Source organism: Triturus cristatus, chromosome 12, assembly GCF_964204655.1.
Source record: "Triturus cristatus chromosome 12, aTriCri1.1, whole genome shotgun sequence".
Classification (NCBI taxonomy): Eukaryota; Metazoa; Chordata; class Amphibia; order Caudata; family Salamandridae; genus Triturus; species Triturus cristatus.
This window is the reverse complement of record NC_140595.1, coordinates 854,185,741-854,207,813: the sequence shown is the minus strand read 5'-3', so window position 1 is coordinate 854,207,813 and position 22,073 is coordinate 854,185,741. Positions and strand designations below refer to the sequence as shown.

The 22,073-nt window shown below is 50.6% G+C and overlaps 1 protein-coding gene across 1 annotated transcript in view; it reads left to right on the top strand.

The window, feature by feature from the left end:
• The first annotated feature begins 852 nt into the window (after positions 1–852).
• Positions 853–22,073, top strand: part of LOC146783093 (olfactory receptor 6X1-like) — a 46,357-nt gene continuing 25,136 nt past the window's right edge. The window contains exon 1 of the mRNA XM_085637285.1: positions 853–997. Coding sequence (XP_085493411.1) covers positions 853–997 — 145 coding nt within the window. The remainder of the gene's footprint in view (positions 998–22,073) is intronic.

Below are 22,073 nucleotides of genomic sequence, written 5' to 3'. Positions count from 1 at the left end.
TCAGACCGCATTCTTTCCTCCTCTTTCTCGAAGATCAAACCAAAAAGAAAAACCCAACCAAGAGGACAGACCTATTAAGTAAATTACATACAACATTGAAGATCCAACAGCTCAACAGTGGTTTAGCCTTTAAAAAATCAATACCGAGTCAATAACAAGTCCAGATCTAAGCATTAGGGAGAATCCACCAATGGTCAAGCTTCTAACAATTCCCATTTAGATAGACAACATATATTCCTTAGCCTGCACTTCTGATGTAAAAAACTGTGTTTGTCCCTTGCATATGGTTTTCAATGTGGCCGGATTTAACAGGAAGGCTTGCTCCCCCTTGCCTTGGGAAGGTGAAATTAATTGACGTAATTGCCACCTCCCTTCCACTGTGTGGTGACAATAATCAGGTCTAACAAAGAATTGTGTCCCTTTTCCCGCCCTCTTCCGATCTGGCCTAGCCAAATCATATACAGCCTGGTGTGCTACAAAGTTATTCAGACAAATCAAGATTGCCCTGGGCCTAGCAGCAGCCTGTCCGTTGGCAAGATGGTGTCTGAGGACTCAGACGACCGAGAAGCGAGCTTCCTCTGAGTTTTATGTGAAAGATTGAGCGGGAAGGCTGCCTGATAATCAAATCTGAAGAAGACGAGAAGACAAACGTACCGGTGGCGTCGGGAAAGACTTTCATCAATGGTGATATTGGATCAGTAAAGCGATTGAGCTTGCTGGTTTTCTCAGCAGGGCTTCACAGTGGTTTAGCACCTGGGTATGTTGGCAGAGAAACTGGCGGCGGTGAGCCCGGTGGTGGAGAGTGCAGAGAGAGGCAGAGTTATCCAAACCCAGGCTAAGCAGTGAAGCAACATGCCGCCGAAAGCAGCAAGAGGTGGAAAGACTCGCGTTATGGTGGATGCTGTGTCCGGTAGCAGTGCGGCCGCTACCGGGCATGGTGCCCACTGCGCTACTGTGGGAGGCATCCAGAACAATGCAGACAATATGCTGCAAGGAGGTGAGCAGTGAATGGTGAATAAAAAAGTCCCCCAATCTTTTTGGCTAAAAGGAGAGTCACTGCTACAGTTGATTCTAGAGCGGGCGCTGGGAAAACATCAGTAACAGTATCAGGATCAGAAACAGTAGAAACAGTATCAGGAGGCGCTGGCAGTGATCCGCCCGACAATGGAAATTAGTGTCAATGTACCTCATGGGCGGTTAACATAACAGAAACACCCTAAGAGTAACGCTGCTGATATACATAAGAGGGAGGATGATGTTGTGGAGCTGGCGGACTATGGAAGACACTAGTGAGAGAACGGAAGCTACAGGAAATAGGTAGAGCATGGAGGAGCTCATTGTGGTGTTCCTAAAGAGATTGACTCTGGTGAGAACTTTTTTCAATGGCCAATCCCTCGTAAACATCAGAGGAACAAATTGCTCTAGACAATCAAGCAAGGTCTTATGAGGGCTTATTATTGAGCACCAGCAGCGAGTGGAATAGCGCCTACCTTGATGAGGAAAAAACTGATGTTTTGACTGTCCATAAGAAAACAAGAGTAACCAAGGAAAAGGGGCAGCAAATAGGTGAGAGAGAGAGCACTTTATGGGACTTTTCTTCTTCATTATAGATGGAACCTGAAGGAGAAAGTTCTGTCGGCTCGGTCATGGGAGAGGTACTAAGCAACCCAGATGAAGAAATCTCATTGAGTTCAATATATTAGAGCATTCTGGATCACAAAATTGAGACCCGTACAGAGAATTTAAAAACTCACACCGCTTGTCGGAAATGGCAGAATACTGTTCACAGGATTACCAAACCCTGCAATGAATTCACGGAAAGAAATACAGAAGCAGAAGCATGGATTTTGGTTCTCGAGGATGAGATGGTTGCCTACAAGGCAACGACTACAGCTATGAGCTCACACAAGGAGGATGTGCACTTAAAGATCGTCGATTTATAGAATCGCCTACGGCGTAACAATCTGCGCATATTAGGGATTCCTGAAGGAGTCGAGGGACAGGATACATGTAAATTCGTGGTGGATTTATTTATAGAAGCCTTTCCAGAACTCTCAATGTGGAACTGGGCCAATGAAAGGTTTCCATTTGGAGACTACCTAACCTAAATGCAAGAATAACCCGCCTCACTTAATGGTTGAGTATAAAATAGCAATACTATTGTGGATGGAAATCCTCTATTTTATCAAAAGAAGAGGATGCCATTTTAAACTTTCACAGTGATTACTATCATCTACAAAACTGAATTTTGGAAATGCTTTTTTTCTTTTGATAATGTGTCCAGAAGTTCAAGATTGCACGTATTCTATCTTACAATCCAGGTTTTCTAATTCATACTTAAGATTAATGTTCAAAATAGACTCTTCTCTAAAGATTTTAAAATGTTTCTTGCTTTAACCTCTTCTGTGCCCATGACGAGATAGTCTCGTCATGGAGCACGGTCGCGCTGTGCCCATGACGAGACTATCTCGTCATGAACCCCACCCACTAATGCAACGCCCGGCACAGGAGGGGGAAAGGGGGTGGCACTGAAGGGGTTAATAAATCTCAAAGAGTGCCTTCCAATACATCCAGCAGGTTATAAGCCCAATGAACTATATTTGCCCTACCAAAAGCAACAGAACTAGTTAGTGCAAGTTCCAGATGTAACGACAGGACTGGAGTTGCTTGACCTACTGTTGTTTATTTACACAGGACCTCAGCTTCTTACTGGTGTATGAAGGACCATTTATCAAATGGAATATATTCAAGTGCATATATTAGCAGAGGCGGATGTTTTACTCTATACAAATAATTAAAGTGTCTCTTTTCAGAAACTGTGTAGCATTTATTTAAAACACTAGTCAGTGCAAAAGCCCTAATTCATAAATGAGAGAGATGCAATTTACTATCCCTATTCTGGGAAAACTCTGTACCAGCATATGTGTAAGATTTTACTGATCTACAGTGTTTCCTCCAAGCCTCCAGGAAAAGAAACAGCAGTTTTTCCTTCCCCTGAAAGCTAATACTTTTGTTTTAGATACATTAATGCTAAACAAATTCTTCTCTAAATAAGTGTTTAGGGCACTCACAATTGGAGTCAAGTAAAATAGAACCAAATCATCTGCGTACATTAGAAAAAGCAAATTAGGAGCTGTAATGCAAGGCAGAACATCTCTAATGTTCTCACATTTTGCTAACAGTACTCAAAAACTGGAAATAAATGTTTTCCCCAAGATGTGGGATCCTTTTATATTGCTGAAAAAGCTCTTGTGTTTTTTAATATATGCTTCAATCGGGCAGCATGTTGGAGGAATTATCTCCTCAGGTGTGTTTGTTGAGTTGAGAATAAAAGTTTAGGTCCCTATGTTACTTTCCGTGGCTGAAAATTCCCTGAAGACATTTGAAATATATTTGATCCCAACTGGGCCTAGGATTGAAACCATAGATGGAGCTTTTTTGATTTCACTATGAGCCACAACTAAAGTCCAAAACAAATCAAATTTCTTTTTAGTATCTGCAGATTGAACCACTTTTTTAATCTGCTTTTCATTTTAAGGGAAGGCTAATCTTCCTTTTATTCCAGTTCACTTGAATTTCTTTATGCATAGAGGGGGGAAATTACACAAATTGAAGACAAATGGGATTATTTGTTTCCACAGATATTTTCCTATTGATAAAGTTCCTTCACAATTACTTTTTCTTTAATAACATATGTCTGTCCGTATATCATTTGTTACTGCAGTTATTACATTTTCATAGTGAAAAATTAGATTATCCTATTTTTTCCATGTACCAGTTCCATATGGGAAGAATTGATTTATTCAGTTGATCATTCTTCTTGGAAGTCCAAAATATCTTGCCCTGTCTCAAGTCAATGGTTCTTTGCCATTGTCAGTTTCCAATGTGCTGTTGTTTTCTGTATCCATAACTCTTATATCGTGTGGAGGATGGCACGATCACTCCCTGGATGAAGAAAGATGTCCACCGTAATAAAGGCTAGAGGTCATAGGTAGTGATGCGTTTCCTAGAAATTAAATCGCACTTTGGAAACCATTTTCAGGTCTACCTAAGGGTATTTTAATCTAGCTACCTCAATTAAGTCAAGAATTCCAATCTGAAGAGAAGTCATTCTGTGGGTTGCGTCATGGTGGATGGCTCTAGGTTTTTAGGCCACTATGGGAGGCGTTTGTGTAAGTCTGCTGAGGAGGTACACCCAGCAGTTACTTAATTCAATCTTTCACAGTGACGCAACGCTGGAGGAAGAAGCACAGGGGCATATTTACAGGGGCTTTATCTCCGCTTTTCTGGCTTACAAAGCCAAAAAAGCAGAGATAAAACCAGCGTCCTATTTACAAGAGGGTGCTAGCATGCATAATCGCATGTTAGCACCCTTTTTCCCAACGCCTCCCTTTGCATCTCCAATGAGATGCAAAGTGGGCGTCACTGGGAGTACCCCGGATGGACTACCTTGCAAATATCGCTGATGTTTACATCGCAATATTTACAAGGCAGCCCACATGATTTTAGCAGACATTAGATTTTTGGCGAAAAAAAATCTAACGTCTGCTAAAATCCTGACTTAGCCATCCCTAACATAGGGGGTGGATTATGCTGATACGACCCTGTGGGTCGTATCAGCAAGGTTATCACCGTTTTGCAGGGAACATCTCTGGAAACCTAGCGATGTTCCCTGCAAAAGGGCGATAACCTCGCTATCTCTGGAATCTTTACGCCCTGGAGAAACGCGTTGTTAATAACATGCTACCAGGGCGATAAATTCCAGAGATAGCCTGCGATAATATTATTATCGCTAAGCACGGCCAGTGATAATTATCGCTGGCCGTTGATAAAATGCCCCACAGTTCTTGTCCTAACATGTCTGGACTTGATCCAGGGGTATTGTGTGACATTTCAGTGAGACAAACGCTGACTTCCAAGATGACCTCTTAGGCTCCACAAGGATCTCCAAATTATGGTATTGCCCTATCAATATTTACAAACAATAAATTTTTGCAAGTGGTCCTGCCGCAAGGTAGAGAAGGAAGGTGGGTGAGTGTGCAAGAATGATATGAAGAAATACCTATAGTTTTTGGGCGTGGTTTATAACAGCTGAGGTTGTCCTCTCAAGATTGGTGGCGTTTTGGAGATCACGGTCTCAAAGAAGATGCACCAAATCTTGCAGGTCATGTGGAAAGGCAAGTGTTGGCAGACATGCCTGCGAAGCTTGTATGTGTTCCTGATCTTACTTCTCAGGTCACTGATAATATATACACTTCAGAGACGACAGGTGGAGCTCTAGGTTGTTAGTGAGTAGGGAAAAGACTTCAGTCACGTAGGTGGAAACCAGTGTCTGAATGCTGCCTCTGAAGTCAGGCTCCAGTGGGTAAGAAATATTTCTGCAAAGAAGAGAAACCAGGAGCCATGATGTCTGAGTCATGTTAGTGATGTGGCCTTTGAAGTCACGGATGTTGATTAAATCTGAAGCATGCAGGTTAGAGGTAGAGGGAGTGAGCACACCAAGGCCTCCTTGCTGTGAGGCAATCTGATAATTGACTAGTATGTTGCCACTAATGATGAAGTGTGATTTAGGGGCACAGCTTCAAGTGGGTCTTTGACATTCAGACTTGATGGAGAGGTGGTCAATGTCATACATGACCTCTGCATATTGGTATATATTTATCGTTATGGCATTCAGGACTTTATTGAAAGGTTGCATGTAATGGTTGAAGAATATCAACTACAGAATGAGCCTTCATGTATGCGGCAGGTCGGAGGATGTCCTTAGATCTCCGCATATTCATTTCTACAAGATAGTAGATGTTGGTCAGGCAGCAGTACACCTTTGAAATTGTCAGTGATGATCATCTATGATGTGAGGGCATTGGACCTTAGCTAGTTGATCGAAACACTATAGAACGCTGTCAGGAATCACATCAATGTAATTTCTCTTTTTCCGCAGAAGGAAAATAAAAGTAAGAAGAGAAAGGCTAAAGTCCTTGTAAAATCTTTTTTGAACAACCTTTGGAAAGACCTCTAGTTGGGGTTAATTGCACGTTACAAGATGGCCGCTGTATTTCCTAGGACTTTGTGGTAATGTTATTGTAGAACTCTCGCGATGTTGAAGGCTTCGAGAGGCGTGCTCGCGCTGCCCTCTATGCACTTCATTTTAAAACTGTAGAAAATGTCAGTTAGTCTTCGCTGAGTTGAACTGGGAAATAGTCTCCCAGTATCCAAGAATCTCTTTTCAGCGGCCTACACCTTTCCTTTGGTGTAACTTCTCAGCAGAATCAAGACTGCAGTTCGGAGCTTAAGTGAGAGGAGTTTTTAAGGTCTCTGGTTGCAGCCTCTGGGTAAGTTACCCGTTTACCTGTCTTGAGCTCGACATTCAAGTAAGCTGTTTACCTTCATTTGTTTGAACCGTCGCAGCAGACCAATTCTTCAGTGACTCTGTCAATACGCCAGTAAGAGGGCTAGATTACACGTGCTTCTCCTGATCCTCAACTTCTATTATCTTGCCTCCCTTAAGCGTCCTTCCTAACCTTTCCTCCCTTTTTGCTCCATCCATGTTCTTTTTTGCGCGCTCCATCAGGGATGAGATTTAAGCTGTCTGGAACCCAGCAAGTGCAATAGAAATGTTCAAGTAATAATATGTTGAAGGAGAACTCTTCCTTGTCAATGTAGAGACAGTCACTGTACTAATTGGAATTATAGTCTGCAAAATATTGTTGGCATTGTTCTTTCCCCTTAAACCAGAAAATTGTTAATTCATTGAAACTGTGCAAGCTCAATAGAAGAGAAGCAATAACTCCTGCAAATGCTGGTAGGGGAGGTTATAGTTAGACTAGATACAGCAGTAAAGTTCAGTTAATGTAGGAGGGTTGATAATGTGTATCTGTCTCTTTTTGCCCCTCTGTGCATTAGGGTCCTCTCACATCCAGGAATAAATTGGTTTTCTATGAGAAGAAAATCTGGAGAAGACTTCCCAGGAGAGTGAGAGAGAATTGGCAGAAGTCGTAGTTGTCTCTTCTCTGTCCCATTCCTCTTTCACCCTCGCTGGTGCAGCTGTAGAGAAATCTAAGACAGGAGGCACCAGTAGGCGGGCATTGGGAAATCTCATTCATTCTGCTTCTGCAGAGATTAAGGTACTTGACAGATTGAAGTGCCCATGAATCTCCTCCGCCCAAGCAGAATGGCAGAAAGGTTTCGCTTAAAGTCGTTGGGTGAAATGTTGGAAGTCATCCAGAGAGAGTTAGGGGCAGTCTGGGAGGAAAAGAAAAATTTGAAACAAGATATAATTGCTTCTCATCAAGAAACCATATTTTGAAACCGAAAGTTAATGGGTTGGCCTCGGGGACCCCTCCTGTTTCTCAGTCCCAGTCTGCAAGTTCCACACTTGAACCAAACCCACGCACTGTTGCCCAGATAGTTCACTCACTTATTCCTTTAGTTCCTCCCAAACGTTTTAGCAACGATCCACAGAAGGCCCAACTTTTTCTGACACAATGTTCTTTACACTTTGGTGCCGATTCGGATCCTGGAGAAACCGGGTACGAACCGTCGGACGGAGCATTTTCTCCGTCCGACTCGTACCCGGTGAAAAAACATTACAAAAATGCAAGTACGATTCGTATGCAAACACCATTTCCGTGCGATCCGTACAAAACACCGACCGACTAAAATATACATACAAATGTGATCTGGGAAAGCGCCGACGTGACGTCGGGACGCATGCAGGCTGTGTTTCACGAACCAGGAAGTATGATCCGCACCGACGTCACCCCGCACGGATAAAATTCGCCGCCTGCCAAAAACTGCCGGGAAATCAGGACGACGCGCGCAAGGAGCACCTGTACGCGATGGACAGCCATGGACCCGAACCTACGTGTCATCCCAGCCCTCATAGCAGTCCACCTGCTCTACAGGAACCGACGCAGATGCCGCAGAAGGTCAGAACAACACCCAGGGGCAAAGGGGGGGGCAGGGGCAGGACACAAAACCCCCACCCAAGTCACAAATCATACATGCCCTGGACATACCTGACCTTCAGGGCCTGGTCACTTCGAGGGGGTGGGGGCGTGTCCAGTAACGGAAGTGGATGTAGACGCGAACCGGCAGCACAACAAGTCCGGTACGTACCGTACCCACGCCTTAAGAGCGTGGGTACGAGTCGTACCACGCCCACCCCTACGTCACCCCAATAATGGCGGTACGGCCCGTACCCACGTTCCAAAGGCCTGGGTACGGGCCGTACCCCCACCCGTGTATGTACGGCGCGTACCAACACCCCACCCGTGGATGTACGGACCGTACCCACACCCGCGTACGTATGGAGCGTACCCCCACCCCAACAGTGTATGTATGGAGCGTACCCCCACCCCAACAGTGTATGTACGGACCGTACCCCCACCCGTGTATGCATGGAGCGTACCCAGACCCGCGTATGTTCGGAGCGTACCCCCACCCGTGTATGTACGGACCGTACCCACACCCGCGTACGTATGGAGCGTACCCCCACCCCAACAGTGTATGTATGGAGCGTACCCCCACCCCAACAGTGTATGTACGGACCGTACCCCCACCCGTGTAGGCATGGAGCGTACCCAGACCCGCGTATGTTCGGAGCGTACCCCCACCCGTGTATGTACGGACCGTACCCACACCCGCGTACGTATGGAGCGTACCCCCACCCCAACAGTGTATGTACGGACCGTACCCACACCCGCGTACGTATGGAGCGTACCCCCACCCCAACAGTGTATGTACGGACCGTACTCCCACCTGTGTATGCATGGAGCGTACCCAGACCCGCGTATGTTCGGAGCGTACCCCCACCCGTGTATGTACGGACCGTACCCACACCCGCGTACGTATGGAGCGTACCCCCACCCCAACAGTGTATGTATGGAGCGTACCCCTACCCCAACAGTGTATGTACGGACCGTACCCCCACCCGTGTATGTATGGAGCGTACATGGCCAGACACAGGAGGGGTGGGTGCAGAGTCCCCCCAGCAGTGCCTAGACGCAGGAGGGGTGGGTGCAGAGTCCTCCCAGCAGTGCCCAGACACAGGAGGGGTGGGTGCAGAGTCCTCCCAGCAGTGCCCATACACAGGAGGGGTGGGTGCAGAGTCCTCCCAGCAGTGCCCAGACACAGGAGGGCTGGGTGCAGAGTCCTCCCAGCAGTGCCCAGACACAAGAGGGGTGGTTGTAGAGTCCCCCCAGCAGTGCCCAGACACAGGAGGGGTGGGTGCCTATCACTCCCAGCAGTGCCCAGACACAGGAGGGGTGGGTGTAGAGTCCCCCCAGCAGTGCCCAGACACAGGAGGGGTGGGTGCCTATCACTCCCAGCAGTGCCCAGACACAGGAGGGGTGGGTGCAGAGTCCTCCCAGCAGTGCCCAGACACAGGAGGGGTGGGTGCAGAGTCCTCCCAGCAGTGCCCAGACACAGGAGGGGTGGGTGCCTATCACTCCCAGCAGTGCCCAGACACAGGAGGGGTGGGTGCAGAGTCCTCCCAGTAGTGCCCACACACAGGAGGGATGGGTGTAGAGTCCCCCCAGCAGTGCCCAGACACAGGAGGGGCGGGTGCCTATCACTCCCAGCAGTGCCCAGACACAGGAGGGGTGGGTGCAGAGTCCTCCCAGCAGTGCCCAGACACAGGAGGGGTGGGTGCAGAGTCCTCCCAGCAGTGCCCAGACACAGGAGGGGTGGGTGCAGAGTCCTCCCAGCAGTGCCCAGACACAGGAGGGGTGGTTGTAGAGTCCCCCCAGCAGTGCCCAGACACAGGAGGGGTGGGTGCCTATCACTCCCAGCAGTGCCCAGACACAGGAGGGGTGGGTGCCGAGTCCTCCCAACAGTGCCCAGACACATGAGGGGTGGGTGCCTATCACTCCCAGCAGTGCCCAGACACAGGAGGGGTGGGTGCAGAGTCCTCCCAGCAGTGCCCAGACACAGGAGGGGTGGGTGCCTATCACTCCCAGCAGTGCCCAGACACAGGAGGGGTGGGTGCAGAGTCCTCCCAGCAGTGCCCACACACAGGAGGGGTGGGTGTAGAGTCCCACCAGCAGTGCCCAGACACAGGAGGGGTGGGTGCCTATCACTCCCAGCAGTGCCCAGACACAGGAGGGGTGGGTGCAGAGTCCTCCCAGCAGTGCCCAGACACAGGAGGGGTGGGTGCAGAGTCCTCCCAGCAGTGCCCAGACACAGGAGGGGTGGGTGCAGAGTCCTCCCAGCAGTGCCCAGACACAGGAGGGGTGGTTGTAGAGTCCCCCCAGCAGTGCCCAGACACAGGAGGGGTGGGTGCCTATCACTCCCAGCAGTGCCCAGACACAGGAGGGGTGGGTGCAGAGTCCTCCCAGCAGTGCCCACACACAGGAGGGGTGGGTGTAGAGTCCCCCCAGCAGTGCCCAGACACAGGAGGGGTGGGTGCCTATCACTCCCAGCAGTGCCCAGACACAGGAGGGGTGGGTGCAGAGTCCCCCCAGCAGTGCCCAGACACAGGAGAGGTGGGTGCCTATCACTCCCAGCAGTGCCCAGACACAGGAGGGGTGGGTGCAGAGGCCCCCAGCAGTGCCCATGGAAAGAAAAAGGGTGGAGTACCCACAGATCCAAGGGCCACAATTGTCAGTCAGGTGCACAAAGACCCTGCAGTACATGTAACACATGTGTGCGAGGCTGGGAGTGCACACATGCATACTGCCTAAAAGGGAACATGTCCACATGAAGTCATGTCAACAGACTACATACACAAGTACAGCGATCACCAAGGATGCCACGAATGATGCAGGTGGAGACATCGCTCTGCATGCATGGCCAAAGTTGAAGGGGTCCGTCACACACCCAGCTAATGTAGACACAGCTCAGCACAACATATTGGAAACACCCTGCAGGGAAGATGTCAGGGTACACAGAGGAAGGAACACACCTTGGGACAATTTCACCATGCAGTAACTGCTTACATGAACAAAGAAACTTAGCTAACACCTTGTGATGGCACACAGATACCAGGGTCCCCCCTATGACCAGCACACTACTACAATTCCCACACACCCAACACATGATCACCACCCAAAATCATGTAGCAGCCCCACCAACAGCAATACCAGAAAAGCAGTAGTGTTCTAAGGGAAAAAAATGGCTTTATTCAGCATGATCAAAAAATGTTTGTGTGGATAAAGTTCAATATTTACAAAGCCCATAGGGCAGTCCATAAGTCACAGCTGGATGGGGGACACAGTGGGACGCGTGTCCCCTAGCTTGCCTGCACAGTTCAGACCACCCTGTCTTCCACAGGGGGGGGTATCATGTGGGGGGGAAGGACCAGGCACCGCAGGGACAGGAGGGGCAAGGGCAGGCGTTGTGGGTGCAGGGACGGAGGACTCCACCACAGGGGGTGGGGCAGCGCCAAAGGAGGTGGTGAGGATGGCGCTGCACACGTCAGCAAGGTCCCCCAGCATCTCCCCTGCACCCGAAGGAACCACATGCCCCAAGGAGGGGGGGGGGGGCGGAGGAATGGGTCGCAGCGCCACTGGGGGAGGGTATGGACAGGGGGGGCACTCAACTACCCTGACCGGGGACTCCTTCGCCCGCTTGCGGGGTGGTGTCACTGTTGGGCTCAGGGACAGAGCGGCCATGAAGGAATCTTTGCTGGATTCGTGGCCAGGAGAGCTGAGGGGAGTGGATTTGGAGGGAGTGGATTTTGCGGAATGTGGACTCCCACTCTGGCTGCGTGACTTACGTTTGGCCCCTGACCCAGTGGGTGTGCCTAACTCACCCTGTGTGTGCGTGCCAGGAGGTGTGCGCTTGCCCTGCCCTGCTGGTGTGGTGCCTGTGTCTGGTGGGGTGCGTGCATGCTGATGTCTGGGTGTACGTGGGACAGGCATGGGAGTGGGAAGTGTGGATGGGGCAGGGGTAGGGGGTGGGACGTAGCGCTGCAGGAGACCCACTGCTGCAGTCAGTGTCGAGTCTATGGACCTCAGCAAGTTGCGTTGGTCAGACTGCGCGGCTGAAATGCCCTCCAAGTATGCCTTCATCTGGTTGAGCACTTGGCTGTGGCCATGGAGGACATTAAGCGTCGCAGTCTGACCAACCCGCAACTGCCGCAGGATGTCCACAGACTCGGCATTGGTGGCAGCAGTGGAGACAGGGGCAGTGGGTGCGGTGCCTTGCAAGAAGGAGACACGTGGTGACCGAGCACGGCGGGAAGGGACACGAGCAAGTGGGAGGCCGGTGATCGGAATGGAGGGGGCGGGTAGTGATGGAGTGCTGGTGTCAGCTGTGGGACCAGCCACCGCCCCCTCGGAGTGCTCAGCCTCGGACCCGTCTGCGTCATAGTCGGTGGTGGATTGACTGGACAGGTCCTCCGCTGCACTCCCGTCGGCCTCCGTGCCACTCGATGTGCCAGACAACTTTGCACTGCTGGCACTGGTGCTCGCTCCCTCCTCACGGTCCGTGCCAGTGTCTCCCACGGTGTCCCCCGACGATGCTGTGGGCAAGGTGAAGAGACAGGAAATAATCAGACACCTGTATACATATGTCACATGAGTCAAATCCACATAGGTCACAGTGCATAGCCTGAAAAGCAACATGAGTAACATCTACAATACAAGGTACATATGTAGGCCCTGCAACACACAGTTGGTTGACCCACCCTTCCACTGACTAACTATGGAGAGCATGACACAAAAGCAAATAACATGATATGGATTTTGACGGAGGAGCCAGGCACTGGGGACAATCCAGCACAGCATCTGCAGCACACAGCGTTGGCGTGAAAAGGGATGAGCAGGAACCATGCCTATTAACTGTAGGCACATGCTGCAAAGGTAATACTTAAAAACATGCCCAACATTAATGGGTCACTGCACCTTGAGTGTATGTCCAGACAAACATCACACACTGGCCAGACCTAGCAAGGAGACTTCAGGTTTAGACATGTAGGCCTTGCCCGCACCAACCACCCCCTACATGAGACAAGTTTTTTGAGACACAAGAAGCACTTACATCTCTTAGTCTGGAATAAAAACACATGGCCTGCAAGAAATCCTGATTGGACACAAAATACCCCTGGTGCGCCGGTACAAATACATCATCTACAAATGGCCATCATCAGATCATTTTACCAAGACACACAGGCACTGGCCCCCGTGAGTATGAACAAGGGACATTTGGTCAGCCTGTACAGTGGACACATGTAGCAGAGTTTACGTAAATACAAATGGTGCCAGGGTACAATGGCACAGAGCATAACCTATGCTGTAGACACAGAGATTGTCGACATTTTTGGATTACACACATGATACATAGGAAAAGATGCCCCAGGGGACAGTAGTGGCCACACTACTCCATGGTCCTGAATGGTAATGACTGCAACGCAAGCCACCATCCCTGCACTCTGCATATCTCACACTCATGCACATCATGTCACAGGCCACAAAATAGGACATGCATGCTGTAAAGCAATACACTTTAGAGACACACTCCTATGTCTGGACTCAGCATCAGTGACAACTGACTTGGACCCCACAAGTACTGAACTGGACAGGGCACAGGCAAGGTCCCAAAACCTGTTACACACCACCCCCACACATGAAGCTGCAAGCATTGGGCACATCGATAAACTGGCAGCCTAGATAACCTTGTGCAAGTGTGACTACACACATACCAGGGTACACATGGCAAGGAGGGGAAGGGAGGAAGGACAGCACCGCTACACTTTGGGGACCAGGAACTGCACTGCACATGTAAACCCTGGCAGTGTATCCATGCAACTGTGCACTTACAAATGCTGGTGACACACAACAAACACACATGTACCTACCCCCTTCCTGCTGCTGCTTTTCCCGTAAGCGCCTGTCCATGTCAGGGAAGACGACCGCCAGCACACGCTTGTGGATGTGGGTCAGACGGCGGCGCCCATGGTTCTTTTGGCTCACAGGTGAGTCCCCCAGCAGGACCCGTACGATCCTCCGTGTCCAGCACCGGATATCCTGCCAGCGTTTCCTCACCTGGGCTTGGCGCCGCTTCCGACCATCCGTCTGCCTCACGGCACTGACGGCGTCCTTCCAGATCTGCTCCTTGGCACAGGCGCCTACCTGTGAGGATGAAAAAGTGAGACAACATCAATACACCTGCGACATGTCACAGAGACACACATTACGACAATTTGGCTGGTTTTAACAGGGCATAGAATGCATCAAACTCATTACACCTGTGTCATAGGGACATTTTCCTCTGTGGAAGGCAAAATTCCCTAGGTGGCATTGTAGAGTACACAGGTGGCATGAGGGGTACGACACAATCAATCATCCAGGCTCACACTGTGCATCACAAGCGACACCAGGATTATGTGCAGCACCTCTAAGCAGTCACATGCCACAGGCCACTGAGGCGCCCTCAGCAAAGTACACAGACACACACAGCCACAGGACAATCACCTGCCATTGCCAACTGCAGCTACACACCTCACTCTGCACATGTGCCACTAGACTGGGGGGTGTCACAGGTGTGGGACTGGCCCATCACCGCAGACACACAGCACTGCTCCCTGCTCACATCAGATGGGCAGGGTATATCCATCCCTCATGCAGCTGGGGTGCTACACTCCACATATGCACTCACCCACATGACAGGGGACTTACACACACACACCAATGTCCAGGGGACAAACACATCATTTGTACACTCTCAGCACATGTACACTAAACAAACACACATCTGTGGGCACTGCCACCTCTCACAATGGGGGGACCACAGATTCACATAAGGACTGTAGTAACAACATTCCCAGGAGGATTAGACAGGCAGAATGTGTAATGCCACATGCAGTGATTGTCACAGTACACACAATGCAAGTGAGGAGAGCAGACATGCACCACAGCATGCTCTGGCTGGGAGACATTAGGCATTCCCCCACCCGGGACACACCCTACAGTACATTGCATGTGTGTTACACCTGGACACAATGGCAGAAGTCACAGTCACAAAAAAGGGGCACAGTCTTTGCTAGTGGACTCAGCACTCACCTGAACCCCTGGTCGACCATACAGCATGGGGTACTGTGGGAGGATCACATCCAGCAGGGCTTGGTTCTCCTCCTGGGTGAAAGGCTGGGCCCTCTCCACCGACCTGGACATGGTGCCAGAGGATTCACGAGCAGCAGCAGTGTTGTTGAATCAAAGGATGTGCAGGCAAGTGCTCTCTCATGGGACCTGGCTGCCTTATATCTGCCTTGCTGCCCTGTTTCATTCACAGGAGTACAGAGTGATTGGTCACTCACATTTGCATCCTATGTTTCCTCCAATCCCTTTAAACCTACCACAGTCAGTGGCTTTGCTTATTTTTTTTATTGAGCATGATGTCAACTCAACAACCACTTTGCAACAAAGTAGATTCTTTCAAACCGACTTTAGCTGGGCACCTGTTGAAAAAAATTCAAACTTTAAACTCGGTCTCCATGACAACCAGCATGCATGTAGGGCTTTATACTTGTCCCTCATGTGTCCCCTATGTAATTTGGACATTCACACACAGGTACGGTGAGTTCCAGGGCCCTAGGGCACCCCAAATGCATAGAAACGGCCCGTGTGTACGGGGCGTATCAATATGGGTACGCATACGCGAGCAAAGCCATAGTGAAACGGCCCGTACACGCGTGTGTACGGGGCGTATCACTATGGGTACGCATACGCGAGCAAAGCCATAGTGAAACGGCCTGTAGACGCGTGTGTACGGGGCGTATCAATATGGGTACGCATACGCGAGCAAAGCCATAGTGAAATTGCCCGTACACGCGTGTGTACGGGGCGTATCACTATGGGTACGCATACGCGAGCAAAGCCATAGTGAAACGGCCCGTACACGTGCGTGTACGGGCCGTTTCACTATGGCTTTGCTCGCGTATGCGTACCCATAGTGATACGCCCCCTACACACGCGTGTACTGGCCGTTTCACTATGGCTTTGCTCGCGTATGCGTACCCATATTGATATGCCCCGTACACACGCATGTACGCTCCGTATCACTATGGGTAGGCCTACGGCAGCACTCCCATAGTGATGGGGAACGTACACACGCCCTTAGAGCGCATGTACGGTGCATTTCACACCTGACAGTGGTGACAGGCAGCACACAGAAAGGAATAGAGCTGACATACTTGTCCAAGGCTGGACATCAAGGCATTGTCTGTGCAGTACTACATGTGTGGGGCACAGGTGTGTCAGGCTGTAATGTGGCACATTACTCCTGAGTTGTGAAGGCAATAGATGTATGATGAGATGTGTACAGATGTCATGTGTGATGGTGGACTATGTGCCAGACATCCCCTTCACTCCTTTGACATGTGTGCATGTAGTACAGAACACTTGTGAAAAGCGTCACTGCCATGGCATAGTCAACAACACACGCAACTGTCCCCTGATGCCAGCTACAGGGGTTTTCACACCTGACATGTGACTACCCGCGTTGCACGATGTGACTATGTCATGTATGTGTTGTGTGTTCCCATTAGCTTGCTGTAGGTGTTTTGTCAAATGCATCTGCAGTTGCTGCAACCAACATGTGTCTGTGTGTAGATGGCCATGGCACAGTGTTACGCATACCAGGCCACATGTGGAATCCGACGTAAGGTGTGTATGTATGCATCGACACGCAGTTTCAAAACAAGGACATATCTGCATACTCTCAATGTATGTGTGATCATTCTTGAAATGTAATCCTTCATGGCAAGGTGTGTGGTCTGTCCTTTTTCTATTACATGTGACCTGTGCCTCTAGTGTTCCGCAACCTGTCTGTACAATGAACATCCTTCCTCTGCACATATTTGGTTGTCTGTAACTCCTGTAATGCGTCTGCCTGCTCACTTACACTGGCCCACAGCTAGTTTCATGGCATGGCATAATGAGGTTGAGAATAAACGTTTGGAGCTGTCTCTTGGTAGGAGTGTCACATGGCTGGCATACGTGTCCAGGCCATATTGCACAGACCTGACTCTGTATGTAGCATATGTGTATTGCCTGTTGACCATGTGCTCAGTACATTGACATTGGTGGTGTACTGTACTCACTCTTCGTTGTCCCTTCTAATTCACTGCAGGGCTCCGCCTCTCCCTCGAGCAATTCCGGACTTGGCTGACATGCGGGAAAATGACTGTATACGCCGCTACCGCTTCCCCCAACGTTTGATTGTGGACTTGACGACACGGCTGGCAGCACACCTCCAACCGCTACACAGGTATCCTGGTGCACTGACACCCAAGATGAAGGTGATGGCAGCCCTACATTTCTTGGCCACGGGTACCTTTCAACATACCATTGCCCATGTGGGTGGGATGTCCCAAACCATGTTCAGCCGTGTACTGCATGATTTTCAGGAGGCCATGTTGGAGCACCTTGATGAGTTCATTAAATTCCCAACTCCTGAACAGTTGACAGCTGTCAAGCGTGAGTTCTATGCCCTGGTAGGGATGCCCCATGTCATTGGGTCCATAGATGGAACACATGTGGCTTTGGTACCACCACAGGCACAGGAGGTAGCCTTCCATAACCGCAAGCATTACCACTCCATTATTGCCCTTGCGGTGTGTCTTGCCAACATGGTGATTTCACATGTCTGTGCTCGTTTCCCAGGATCAGCACACGATGCGTACATCATGAGGCGTAGCAGGGTGCCTGAAATGATGCTGCAGCTGCGCAACGAACGGGCATGTATTGTTGGTGGGTATACTCTGGCAGTCCTGTATTTAACGTCATCTTCCTGTCTTACTGATTCTCCTGACCCACTCTTGTCCATGATGTTTCCATGTAGGGGACGCTGGCTATCCCAACATGCCATGGCTGATCATGCCTCTCCGCAACCCCAGCACGGCTGCCGATCACCGCTACAACAACGCCCATGGGTGGACCAGGCGAGTGATAGAGAGGACGTTTGGCCTCCTGAAGAGCCGATTCCGATGCCTCCACAAGACCGGTGGTGCACTCCCATATGCACCGGTGAAGGTCTGCAAGATATTCCTCGTGTGCTGCATGCTGCACAACATGGCAGTGGAGAAAGCTGTGCCACTCATCATGGATCCAGATGAGCAGGACCATCCACCCGTGGAGGATGAAGGGCTTGGCCACGAGGCAAGTGATGTGGAGGAGGAGGAGGCGGTAGAGGACATGCGGAGTCAGCTCATACGCGACTTCTTTGCTTAGTGGTGAGTTCCAGTGTCTGAGTGTGCACGCATTTGGCTGTGTGTGGAATGTGTTGCAATGTGTGTGTCCATCTGCATGTCTTCCAAGTGAGTCTGAGGTGTTTGGATGTGTCACTCAAGTGATGGTGTAATAGAATAATGTTGTTCCAGAGTCATCATTGTCACCTCGCATGTTGACCACCTAATACGTGTCGAGTACATGCACATGCATGCGGATGTGCTTCTTTTGGCTGACTTCTGGTGTGTCTCCCATCCACAGGTACTTGCGCATGCTGTCTGCTGGTGGCATCGTTGTGCTCCTGCTATTCCTCATGAACACAGCAACATGTGCTGAATCAGTGTGACATGCACGGACAAGTTCGAAAATCTCCTTCGGGTAAGGGATGCAGCACGGCTTTTTGGGAGTGGTATTTGTTTTGAATGTGTGTGCACTGCTCCTGTTCAAGTTTGGATACTTCACATACATGTAGATTCACCATGGGGCACATGACCTGGAGCAGAATTCACCTGAATTGATGGTCAGACTTGGTGACAGTCATCTGTAATGGGATTGTGATGGAGCCATCAATGTGTGTAACACTGGCCTCAGAAACATACGGGTTGCACCGGGTTGACATGGTGTGTGAATTCCCCATTAGGGGCTCAATGGTGTATAGCAGGCTCTCCGTGAGCAGCAGGGGGTGTTTAGCTGTAATCCGTCACTTGTGTGCCAGTGCCATGGATTTCCAGCATCTGTGGTGGTAAGGGGGGTGCCAGTGTTGGTCCCACGTGTTCATCCACATGACCTGTGTATGTGTTGACAGAGTTGCATTAGCATTCCGACACACATGAGTAATAAAGGTGTCCCTCTGCCTCCAAGGTGCCTCATCTCTGTCAATGGTGGTCTGTTGCCACTGTGCATGCGGCATGTCTGGCATTGTTCTCAGAGATGGTGCATATGAGTCTATGTGTAGAGTAGCAAGATGTAAGCTGTTTGTCAGGGATTAGATTCTGTATTGTGCATGATGTCCATGGCTGTGTAGGTTTTGTGGCATGTCAGTCTCCACGACGGCCACTGTGCCGCATGTGAATCCATTGTGTGTGTGTGTGCCATGTTGAACCAGACATTCCTTCCTTGACATACACCTTTTGCATGGTTCCTTCCTGAGATCCTTGTCTTTGTGTGCTACTTGTGGCATTGTTTCCTTGACATGGCGCATGCTGCTGCAGGCCCTGCTGCAAGGGCACCCAGTGTCCACGCAAACGAGCTGGTGTTCATCATGGATTGCTTGCTGACATGTGCTATGCTGATCAGCAGCATCTGTGCCTCATGCAGCAGCACACTCTGCATTATGCACAAGATCCCCAGTTCCATCCACCTCACGGCAAGAGGGAGACCATCCCCCAGGTCAACTATGACATCTGTGTCTACTCCTACCCTGCACTCTACGCACATGTGCGTTAGAAATCCCATGAGACTTGTCCACATCCAGGGTGCATCTGCACAGCTCTGCTACTACATCCGGCGACCAGGCCACATCAACGTCCAACAGAGATGGGGGGAGTGGATTACTGCCAGCTGCAGGATGACCATCTCAATCCACGCACACACTCAGGATGCAGCCCACACCCACAACACAACCTTGTGGCACTGTGATCCAACACCCAATTGTGCCATCTCCATGCATCCAACCTTGGCTGGCCCACCATTCTCCACATCCACCTGACTCAAGCATGCAGGACATGGTTCTGCCATGTGTCTACACATACCTGGGACTCCCACCCCAGGACACTCCACATGATCCCTGACCTCTGCGCATGACTGTTGCTCTTCTAAATAGGTCTGTGGGCACAGTTGTGCGGGCACCTCCTCAGCTGGTTGGGCCCATCACGGGTGAGTATGGTGCTCCATGTCTGTCTTGGATGGTACGTTGTTACCCATGTGTGTCCTGTGCCAGACTCAGACACCAGGGTATGGATGTTTGGAGTTAATTCAGTAATCAGGCATGGTTTGACTTTACAACACAGACATGTAGTGGAATAATTCTAAATGACGGCATCATCTTGTGATTGTGATGAATTTTATTAGTGCTGGGGTACGTGTTTGGGGGGGTGACAAGAGGTGCTTGGCGGGAGTGTAGAATCCAAAGTTCACAGGGGGAGTTGGTGTCCTTGCCATTGACAGTCATCAGAGTCTGTGCCACAGTCTTTGTCAACATTGGTCAGACAGTGACCAGCAAGGCCATGTGGCAGAGAATGTCCTTTGCTCCTGTGCTGCTGTTGGGCCAGAGGGTCAGGTGCCAGGCCAGGTGACCTGGGAGATGGTGATGTTCCGCTGACTCTCACGGTCTTTTTCGTGGATGACCCACCTTCCTGCGGGGACCCTCAGACGCCTGCCTTGACGATGCAAGGGACGCTCCATCAGTTGTATCCTCCTCCTCCTCCCTCCCTGTGTCTGGTGGTGGGCTATGCCTGGTGGCACAGGGAGGGTTTGCCAGGCTTTGGGCGATCTGATGGAGGGATTGGCTCACGTCCCTGTGCACCGCCAAGAGCTCTGCAAGTCTTGCCTCCATACTGGCATGATGCTCAACCTGCAGGGCCTTCATCTCATTGAGGGTCCCCACTACCTGGGCGATGCCTCTGGAGTCACGCCGGTATGCGTCCAGGATGGTTCTGACGTGTGCCATAGCCGGGTCCTGAGCCAACTGGTCAGGTTTGCGCCTTCGCCGTCCTCCACTCCCACCACCCCTGCCCACTTGCGCCTGGCCTGCCGTTGTGGGCACATCGGGTCTCCGGGACCCCTGAGTGGTGGCATTTGCGGTGTCGCCTGCCTCCTCCTGGGTGCCCGGAGAACCTTGTCCCTCCTGGACAGACTGGCTGCGTTGTTGTGTGCGGGCAGGGCTCCTGGGTGTCTCCTGGGATGTGGCAGGAATGGGGGTGGTGGTAGGCACAGTTGTACCTGACGCAGGTGCTGCAGGTGGTTGGACACCAGAGGGGCCAGGTTGGTCTGGATCATCCACGGAGTGGTGAGAGTCGTCGCTGCCAGTGGGGTCCTCTTCACGCAGAGCCTGGTCCTGTGAGTCTTCCCCCCCAGTGTTGGGGGGAGATCGATGACGTTGACCTGTGTGTGAGAGAGACAGTGTTAATTGTGTTACATGCGACATCCATGTTTCATTCTTTTTTGATTTGGCACAGTTTCTCTGGGTGGTTGGATTTGGCTAGCATTCCTCACACCGTGCACTTGTGCATGGGTATGTCCCTTGGCCACAGCTTTCGACACTTTACCTATGTGTGACACAATCTTAGTTGATGCATCTTTTGTGAACGCAGTCAGCAGTGTAGTGAGCGGGCGTAGCAAGCCATGCAGAGCCGCCTTACGTGTTGCACTGTACGTGGCCAAATGGTGTTTATTCCATGCTATTTGAGAATGCAGGTAGGTAACTTAACAATTTGTGACAGGGTTCTGACGAACACAGTGGGTAGGTATACTGGGTGTAAGGTTCTGTTTGTGCCTGCAGCACGGATGTACTCGTGCACAGATTGACACATGGCCTAGTGTTTATCAAAGGTTGAAGGGGGGGTTAAGGCACTGCCAAACCTTGTCTACATGCACACAGTCCACCTGCTGACGAGCGGACATGGCCACACCACCCAAGGGTGATTTGGTCTCCCTCTGTCTCCCTTTCTCCCTCCCTCTGTCAGCCTCCTCCCTCTGTCCGTCTCCCTTTCTCCCTCCCTCTATCAGCCTCCTCCCTCTGTCCGTCTCCCTTTCTCCCTCCCTCTATCAGCCTCCCCCCTCTGTCCGTCTCCCTCTATCTTCCTCCCTCTATCAGCCTCCTCCCTCTGTCCGTCTCCCTCTATCTCCCTTTCTCCCTCCCTCTATCAGCCTCCTCCCTCTGTCCGTCTCCCTTTCTCCCTCCCTCTA